Source organism: Miscanthus floridulus, chromosome 19 (assembly GCF_019320115.1).
Source record: "Miscanthus floridulus cultivar M001 chromosome 19, ASM1932011v1, whole genome shotgun sequence".
In the NCBI taxonomy this organism is placed as follows: Eukaryota; Viridiplantae; Streptophyta; class Magnoliopsida; order Poales; family Poaceae; genus Miscanthus; species Miscanthus floridulus.
Genome location: NC_089598.1, coordinates 94457607 through 94467571, shown reverse-complemented (window position 1 = coordinate 94467571; position 9965 = coordinate 94457607). Strand labels below are relative to the sequence as shown.

At 47.9% G+C, this 9965-nt stretch overlaps 1 protein-coding gene and 1 pseudogene across 1 annotated transcript; one reads left to right on the top strand and one right to left on the bottom strand.

Annotated features, from left to right (window-relative positions):
- The first annotated feature begins 2406 nt into the window (after window positions 1-2406).
- Window positions 2407-6019, top strand: LOC136526408 (glyceraldehyde-3-phosphate dehydrogenase GAPCP1, chloroplastic-like; annotated as a pseudogene).
- Window positions 6020-8286: 2267 nt separating this feature from the next.
- LOC136527615 (RING-H2 finger protein ATL74-like) lies at window positions 8287-8960 on the bottom strand. Its single transcript, XM_066520402.1, has one exon. The coding sequence runs from the start codon at window positions 8952-8954 to the stop codon at window positions 8442-8444; it is 513 nt and encodes a 170-aa protein (XP_066376499.1). The 5' UTR covers window positions 8955-8960; the 3' UTR covers window positions 8287-8441.
- Window positions 8961-9965: the final 1005 nt, after the last annotated feature.

Below are 9965 nucleotides of genomic sequence, written 5' to 3'. Positions count from 1 at the left end.
CCGCACCCAAGGCATCGGGCGAGACGGAACTCATGGCCTCGAGGTCGGGTGAGGCAAAGCCCACATCTAGAGGTCGGGCGAGGTGGAGCCCGCACACCTTGGGTCGGTTCGAGCTGTAGTCACGCTCTTGACTGCTTGGATGAATCAATGTTGATCACCATTAGCTCCTCCTCTTCGGGTACCCTAGTATTAGTCCCCGACAGTAGGCTCTGAGCCTGTGGAGGAGTAGAATACTCCTCTGAAAGCTTTTCTGAATAGGAGGACTCTGAGGACCTTGGTCTTCTTTTGTTGCCGACGGCGTGTCCTGGGGACGGCGATTCCCTTTCGTCGTGATCGAACCCCTCGGGGGTATAGCCATGAGGTTTGGTGGGGCAGAAAAGGTCTTTTCTGATTCCGACCCCTATGGGGGTCTGTCGTTCTATGACCATGCGTTCGGTCTCCTTGTGAGTCCAACTTTCCTCGAGCCCCCACCCGTAGCAGGGGTCCGGTCGAGGGTCGGTTCATCTTTGTAATCGTCTTCCCTCAAGCATTTTTTTCAATAAAAATGGAGGGGCTGGGCCATGCCATGATTTTTCTCTATGGACGAATCATGGTGCTTGGTGAGCTGTTAACGGGCTAGTCCAAGTGGGGCCCCGGCATCCCATTCATGGGGGTCTAGCTTGGGTCAGCTGGTGACCGACTCCAGATTCTCAGCGGTCAATCCATATAGTTCTCGAGTCCGTTCTACCGGTCCCGAGGGCTCTCTGCCTTTCTTTGAGGAAAAATAATGGATCGTATCCGATCGAGACTCGAACGTGGGCCAAGATGCCCGCGAGGCTCGTGCGCCTAGGTACTGGCCGCTAGTGGGCTCATCCTTTTCCACCCCTCACTCTAAAGGTGCCCGGAGCGGTTGTCGAACCCGTCGGTGGGTCAACCTTCGAACTCCTGGGCCTAGACGGGCCGTAGGAGCGTTTTTAGCTCTGTATCCCTCTAACCTGTGATGGGTCATAGCATGTTCGGGGAGGTGAAATGTCCGACGCATTTTCTAAGGGGATGGCCATAGGTTGCGTGCGCACGCCCCACGATGAGATGTGATGACAGGTCATGGTAGGCGTAGAGATCTAGGCGGTTGGTTGGTTTCCTCGCACCTATCACCCCTATAAAATCAAAGGGTTAGCCCTCCATGTATTCATACGTACGCCTACATCCTTACCTCTGTAGCCACGTCGCCGCCAACGCTTAGGTTTCCTACCTCTGCATCTCCGCCGCTGTTGAGATCGCCTACATCCATTCCTCCATAGGATCCGGCGTTGATGTTTTTTACCCTTGACGACGCCACAGAGAGCATGGAGCGGGAGAGCCTCGATATAGGGATCGTGTTCGTGCTCGAGGCCGTGGACCACGCCGCGGGCGCATTGCATGACGTTGTTCCCTCCGGGCGGGTATTGCTTGGTCCTGCTTCTTGCATTTTTTCTTCCTCTATATACTTTTTGTATTCTGACCATCGTCTCCCTGTAGTCCCTTATAGCTTGTAGCCGGAGGAAATCTTGGTTCCTTCGTTAATAGAAGGAAGCCTGGGACCACCTCATCGAGGAGGCGCGGCTACGCGGGGAGGTGACAGCTTGGCTCATTGTCGCCCAGTACAGGGTGGTCGAGCTGACTCCCATTGCTGAGGAGGTAGCCAATCTTCGATCGCGGGTGGCCGAGGCTCATCGAGATGTTGATGAGGTTGAGAAGGCATTTGAGGCCCTGTCAGTGAGGTCCCAAAAGGATGATAAAGAAGCTGCCAGGGTTACGAAGGAGCAGGATGAGTTGCTCCAGAAGGACACCGAAACCCGCCAGCAGACCCTTGACCTTCTGGGCGAGGTTGAGAAAGAAAGGGATCTGAGGCTGGGGGTCGAGGAGAAGCTCGTGGCCCTAGAGAAAAGGGCAAGCATAGATGCCGCGGTAGTCACTCGGCTACGCAAGGAGCGGGATGAGCTAATCCAAACCGCAGAGAGGCTTCGCTCGAAACGCGGCGTGACTCGCGAGGAGCGCGACCAGGCTTTCTGAGAGAGTGACTAGGCCTGCCAAGAGCGCGACGATGTGCAATAGAAGGTCGACTTCCTCCAGGCCGAGCTCAAAAGGGAGATGACCCAGAAGCTAGAGGCTAAGAGCGTTTCTGCCGAGCTAGTTGTGGATCTCGCCGAGGTGAGGAGAAATCTTTAGGCGGAGAGTGACGAGCTCGGTACCCTGAGCACCGCCCTCGAAGTGGTCTGCGATGACCTTGAGGTGGTGCGGTTAGAGGGGACCCACTCGCTCGTGGCTCGTGCCGTCGAGATCACGGCCTAGGTGCGCCAACTCGAGAGGAATGCCCTTTGCGCCGGGGTCAATCAGTCCTTCACGATTGCTCATTCTCATTAAGGGGACAACATCGATCTGGAGGCGATGAGCCACGGCTACATGCCAGGTTATGAAGTCCACGAGCTAGAGGAGACGAAGACAGCGGTGGATCCCCTTTCGTAGGACCTGGTAGACAGGATAGAAGGCATAGTTCTCCCCTAGAGGGGCTACTTAGTTAAATAGGTCGAGCGATCGTTTTTGTAATAAGCGGACAAGTTCCGACCCTTTTGTTTAAACAAGCTTGTTATTTTGTTTCGTTTGAACAAATTTGTTCTTTCTTTCTTTTTATGTGTAAAAAAGGGGTTAATGCGTTCTGACCCTTCCTATTGTTAAGACCGTAGAGTTCGAGGTGTGGGTGGGAAACTCTAGTCACGCTGGTAAGCAAGAGTGCCATAGCCGCTGGGGCGTAGGTTTCTCGCAGGCCGGGCGAGGCAGAGCGCATACCTAAGGGTCGGGCGAGGCGGAGCGTAGACCCAAAGGTCGGGCGAGGCGGAGCCCATAGCCTCGGGGTCGGGCGAGGCAGAGTCCTCCCCTATAGGCCGAGCGAGGCGGAGCTCGCGGCCTCAGGGTCGGGTGAGGCGGAGTCCTCCCCTAGAGGCTGGGCGAGGCGGAGCGCAGACCCAAGGGTCGGGCGAGGCGGAGCGCAGACCCAAGGGTCGGGCGAGTCGGAGCGCAGACCCAAAGGTCGGGCGAGGCGGAGCCCGCGGCCTCGGGGTCGGGCGAGGCGGAGTCCTTCCCTAGAGGCCGGGCGAGGCGAAACCAACCCTTTAAGGTCGGGAGAGGCGGAGCTTGCGCACCTAGGGGTCAGTTGGAACTATAGTCGCGCTCTTGACCACTCGGACATATTGACGTTGATGGTTATTAGCTCCTTCTCTTCGGGTACCCTAGTATGGGTCCCCGACAGATACGATCTTCTCTTCACCTATTGTTAAGTGATCAATTTAATTTGGTAGTGTTGTCCAAGCATGTCACACGCATATATTGACATACTGTAACTGCAAAATGATAGAAGATACAAGTCCTTCGTACTTAATGTCCACTGGTATAAGGCAACAGCTATACACATAGGTTGTAAATTTGTAACCCAAGGTTTTCTCTGGGATATGGTGACATACTTCTCTTGTGATCACGTCACTCATGCCAACTTTGCATAACTCTTTTCTCCCCTGATGATTTTGTTGTATGGACTTGAATCATCCATTTCAGAGACCCCTCAGACATCCCTTGGGGTAGCTATGGAGCTGAATATGTTGTTGAATCGTCTGGAGTTTTCACAACTATTGAGAAAGCATCAGCACATTTGAAGGTTTGCTTACTGCCTTATACAAACCATTCTATGAACTACCCCAAGTGACTAAATAATCGTGTGTTCACTTGTCTATCTCTCTCTGATATAATGAGATTATATCTTCTATAGTGATGATTGGTTTTATTTTGGGTTTTTTCCTTACCATTTCGGTTTCTAAAAAGTTGCTAGCGACATAGAATGCCAGATTTAATAATTAGGATCCAGCAAAATGTGGGCTGGATTTTTCCTCTTCTTTTTTTGGATGGGAATTCATAGCATACTTTTTGTTTCTTTGGTACATCAGCTAAGAAATATCTGCCATCATATTTTTCATGCATCATAATTCTGAGATTTCCACTGTTGGTTAATAGGGTGGTGCAAAGAAAGTGGTGATATCTGCTCCATCAGCAGATGCTCCTATGTTTGTGGTTGGAGTAAACGAGAAGAATTACAACCCCAGCATGAATGTTGTCTCTAATGCAAGTTGTACCACGAACTGCCTTGCTCCCCTTGCCAAGGTTGTTTTCCTATTTCCCTAAATCGCCTCTCTTTTTTCTGGATTTGCGTGGAATATGGTAGGTACGAATCATAGCTATTTCAGTAAGCTGTTTTTTAGTGTTCCATGCCCTTTGGATGCCGAGTATCTTCCAGTTCTGCCACTGCAGTATCACTGCTCATCACTTGACATGCTAATATACATCCATGCTCTGCATGTTGTCAACGGGGAATTTGGCATTGTTGAAGGACTCATGACGACTGTCCATGCTACAACAGGTTCCTTTCTCCTCTTCAGGATTTGTCATAAGAGACATGGGAGACTGCTGAGTTGTAAGTTACAATTACCATAATTTTGTTTTGCATGTGTTCAGCCACCCAAAAGACTGTTGATGGTCCTTCAATGAAAGATTGGAGGGGAGGACGTGGTGCTGGTCAAAACATCGGCCATGTTCGCTTGTCTTACGAGCCGCACTATTTCAGTGAACGAACAGTATTTTTCTCTCACAACAAATCAACGAACAGTACTTTCAGCCATGACTTTTCAGCAAAGCGAACAGGACCATCATCCCTAGCTCTACTGGTGCAGCAAAGGTTTATCTCTACTCAAAGGAAGAGACCGGAAACTTCTTTTGTACGGGGTTCTTATGTTCTATCTCCTTCCTATGTTCCAGGCTGTTGGGAAGGTCCTTCCTGCATTAAATGGGAAACTCACTGGTATGGCCTTGCGAGTGCCAACACCGAATGTATCTATTGTCGACTTGACTTGCCGGATTGAGAAAAGTGCTTCCTATGAAGATGTGAAAGCAGCTATCAAGTATGCAAACTGAATTTATTTTGTTCTTGCACCTTGCGATACTCAATTGATGATTACACTCTTTATTTGAGCAGTATGCCTTTGCTACATTCTTTGTAACCAAGTTTGGCTGGACTCACGTGCTCTCCACTGTGCCTTAGAAGCCTTTTAATCAATTAGGATTTAGCTATGCAATCGGTGAAACTAACAGACTTCACATTATTGATAAATTCAACTTTTCTAGACAAGTTGCTCTTCTATGCAAGGAAGATATTCAACAACATCAGTTGGCGACGAATCCTATTGTGGTGGACAATTAGGGCTAGGCCTTTTTTTCAGTCTTGTTTGGGTATTGCTATTTAGGTGTCAGTGGGCGTTTCGAAGTCGGAGTTGTATTTTCCTTTGGAAGTCGGAGTGGATCAGAGGGGTGCGCTGTTTCGACGGCTGCCCCCTCCGACAGCCGTTGTTGTAAAACGTTTTTTTGTAACTTTCTCTCTCTTTTTCATCGTCTAATAAAAATCTGCCAAAGCTCTTGCCGCCTTTCTAAAAAATATATATAAAGATATAGGAGAGATACAATTTGTTTGACATAATTTTTTTTTTTTTTTTTGAGGAAACAGAGGGGCTTGCCCCTATTGGATTGTTTGAGGACAAAGTAGGAGAAGGAATGTTATGTACACTAAAGGGCATTCTAGGCTACACGGATGAGGACGTTGTTTCAAATGATTTTGTCGGCGATGCTAGGTGAGTCTCCACTCTCCAGATCGATTTGACATCACATATGCCATCTTGAGCTGGAAGGAAATCGAAGTCGCTAATTAAATTCCTCCCGAAACCTCAGGTCCAGTATATTTGATGCCAAGGCTGGTATTGGTCTGAGCTCTTCTTTCATGAAGCTCGTGTCTTGGTACGACAACGAGTGGGGCTACAGGTGAGAATCCAAAAAAGAAAGTGCTTTCAGCATTTTAGCTATGTGTTCATTTCTATTTTGCCTGGGGATGTTTTTTGTTTTAATTTGCTGCAGCAACCGGGTCCTTGATCTGATCGGGCACATGGCTCTTGTCAATTCCAAGCACTGATGCCTTGACACACAAGAGTATAGGGTGAGAAGGCTGCAATCTTGGTGGTCCTTCCCAAAATTCGGAATAAGGTATACGGTGAACAGCTGAACACTAAGGATCGAAGTCGATGATGAGCGGCTGATGACTGATGATGGGCATATTTATTTCCTGTCGAATCGTTGAGTGGCAAGGTATAGAGCTATGTGTAGCCCTGTGGAGCAGGTCTTGTTCATCGTATCTCTCATCTCATGAAATCCGTGCTATTTAACAGTTCCATTTCGTGCTGGGTCATCACGCGAGCATTCGTGTTCTCAATGTGTCGTGGCATCTGTTCGTGCCGTCTCTTTTTGCGAAACGTTGCTCTCAAATGCCTGCCTCTGAATTGTTTTTGGCGTGCACTGCCGCGATTGGCCGCATATCGAGAGCCAACAGCCAAGCATGAGGCATCACACAATTCGTGCACCAATGCTGAGCTTGTTCGGCTGAGCAAGAAACCGGCTTGTTCGGCTTATTTTTCTAGCTGGGATAGTGTTTTTTTCTCACAACAAACTAGCATAAACAGTGTTTTAAGTGATTTTTTCAGTCCCCACCTCGAGCGCACCCCATGCACTTGCTAGACAGCTCAAGCAATGACCAGCAGGCATCAATATCTCTTGAAAGCTATTCCAATCCTGATGATGATGTTGACCCATTCGCAATGGCAAATAAATTCCGGAGCGGCGAGCCAATGACAACAACCAGCGGCAGCGTCGCCTTCCTCATCACATCCCATTCCCGACTCCAGGCCATCAAGTGGGTTTATGTAGTACGTGGAGGAGCATCACGTTAACGCCCCCCAAGATAACACGGGAATCGCCTCCAAATTTGCCCTCCTTTCTCCTGTCGTCTCTCACGAGAGCGACTTGCAGGCATTGGTTGTATTTTCCGTACCTAATTGTTCATTAGTACAACCTTGTTTCAAATTATAATTCGTTTGATTTTTTTGACCTCGGTCTAACCACTCGTCTTATTCAAAAATTTGAGTAAAATATCACTTCTTTTGTTGTTGCTTACTTTATTAATAAAAGTTATTCAAGAATGACTTAAATTTAACTATGTTTGCATAAGTTTTTTGAATAAGACAAGTGGTCAAACTTGAGGTTAAAAAAGTCGAAAGAGTTATTATTTGGTATGGATGGAGTAGTTCATACATACATGCCATCCATGCCCACGGCTAGCTTGTTGCCAAATGCCAATGTGCATGCATTATTTTCTCAACAAGATTTCATTATGGGACCTAAAGCGTGTGTACATATATATAACCAGGCTGTATTATATTCGCCATGCTCTTATAAAGTTAATAATTGTGATGTTTGAATCTTAATATATGTGCACGTTTTTTTTAAAAAAAGAAATGAATGGAGTACTAGCAAGGTAACGAAAATGTATGAAAGAAAAACGAAAAATAGCTAGCCAAGCTCACCTTCATGATTTTGGCCTAGAGACTACACATTGAGCACACCACAATGACATATAGGTGAGTGCGCATCGACATTCCTACAAAATAAAACCTGCTAAAAGCACTTAGGAATTGAACCCTTAGCGGCTTTGAAGATAATGTTATCCTTTTTCTCGTTTCTTCGCAAGGGCATTTTTTTTGTTTGTTTGAAAATTAAATGTTTCCACAACAAGGTAGGGTGTGCAGCCAACAATATAAAATTTTAAAATGGTATAATTATATTTTTCTTGAAAGGTAATTTCAAAATACTATTTATAAAAATTCAAAATATTACAGCTTTGGCAGGTTTTGCACACATGCATTTTAAATAAAGTACATTTTTAAATAAATAAAGTACAACTTCTGGCCTCCACAACAAACTTGGAATGGAATTTATATATATATATACATCTAATATGTGAACACCAGAATTTGTTTTGAGCCATGGTAAGTGGAAGTCATGCACCAACGACTCCACCACCACATCAATGTAATTAGTTGTCCAAGATGTGCACTGGTGAGTGTGTTCAAATTAAAACTACACGGGTTAGAGGAAAGGATTATGTGTATGATTTTTGGACCCTTGATCAAGCCATCAAAGTATGATCGGAAAACTGCACACTCTGTAAGCCTCAGAAATGAAATGGTTGTTGAAAATCAAGCATCATTCCCCCCTTCTCTTTTCGCTCATACTGGAGTAGTTACATATTGAATATTTGAATCCGGAAAATTTGTCACAATATAACGCAGTAAATGTGTAACAGAGAGGAGCGGTGAACATCTCATACATACAGTGGTGCGTAAAAAAAGAAGCTCTCATGCAAGATGGCAAAGTTTGCCATCGAACAGGTTACAGGTTACCGGATGACCATGCAGAAGTAGTCACACTCACACTGAAGATACGTTACGCATATGCCGGAAGGCATTGATCTCGAGGAAAAAAAAACAGTGCCGATTGATTGATCACACAGCCGTGAGAACCTGCAGGCGGTCGTGGCCACAGACGGCGGAGTCGGAGGAGAGGCGGCGGCGGCACGTCGGGCAGGAGCAGTACGAGACGAGCCACCTGTCGATGCAAACGACGTGGAACCGGTGGCCGCACACAGGGAGCACCCGGATCCTCTCGCCGTCCGCGAAGTCCGACAGGCAGATGGCGCATCCCGCGGAAGCGTGCTGCTGCTGCTGCGCCGGAGAGCGCCCCGCCGAGGCGACGAAGGTGGCCACGGGCAGCGCGACGACCTCCTCGCGCTTGAGTCCGGCGTTGGCGCGGCGGTGCGCGACCCACCCGACGGGGTCGGACACGGCGCGGCGGGTGCACCGCACCACGCACTGCAGCATCGAGTTTAACCCCAGCGCGCACACCAGCGCGCACAGCATCGCCGCCAGGATCACCACCACGTCGTAGTCCAGCGGCGATGGCGGCGCGCGCGGCGCCTCGGGCGCGGCCGCGGCCGTGATGTTGCTGCAGTTGGACATGTGGGACACCACCCAGCGGCAGGCGGATCGATGGATAGGAGAAGAATCCAAGCCACCAAGGCCAAAGGTGATAACTGATCAGTGATCGGACTGGCAGCAGGCAGCTATAAAAGAGAAGTGGGGCGGGCACAGCATTAGTGGAGGACGGCAAGGACAGAAAGCGCTCTCAAAGCAAGTGACGAAGCCTAGAAGAGAGAAAAGCATGAGTGCTAGCCCCTCCCCTGACCATGACCTTTCAGTAATCATCATCATCAGTAACGAAACTTACTTGTAGTCAGTACTCCACTACTGATGCTGATAACTGAAGTCCTTAATACAAAAGAAGATATTCAGCAAGGGCTGAACTTGCATTGTGCTGTATTTGTACATGATGTAGGATGTACACACAGTTCACGGTCATGCAATTTGTAACTGAAAATGTATACAGACTAGTAACAGGCGTGGCTCAGAAGCAAGGGGATGGAATCAAAGTGGAAGAGCAGCTTGCAGGACAGGCATCTGTTCTTCCTTCTCGTGCAAAAAGAGGGGAATTGACTGATAACGAGATCACGGCGGCCTTTCACTCGTGCGCACCGCTTGATCAGCAGCAGATGGTCGACACAGCCGTGGGAATAGCTCCTTCAAGTTGCATCGCCGAAGACGGAACATATGCAGAGTTGGAACACATATGAAGATAATGTGCCTAGCTATAGGAAAATGGAACAGGAAGAGGATGAAAAGCAGGAAAGGAACGTGCCAACAGGAACCAAAATGCAACAAAGAAACGAAAAGGGCACCGGCTTGGTGATTTATCATTGAAAATACAGTGCACTAGAAGCTCCGTCCTGCCTCCAGCATGTCTCAATTTTCTTACTTGGTGTCAACCTAGAATCCTTTGATATCCCACATTCAGAATAGTTCAAGTTAAAAAGTCTACTTATTTAACTGGTCAGACGTTCTACAGACTACAGTGAAGAGAATGAACTAATTTATATCGAATAATTGATCAGAAGCCACAACCTAAATGCTAGC

Bases quoted from the DNA above. Each gene is read 5' to 3' on its own strand.
- LOC136527615 (XM_066520402.1), bottom strand. From the start codon at position 8,954: ATGTCCAACTGCAGCAACATCACGGCCGCGGCCGCGCCCGAGGCGCCG.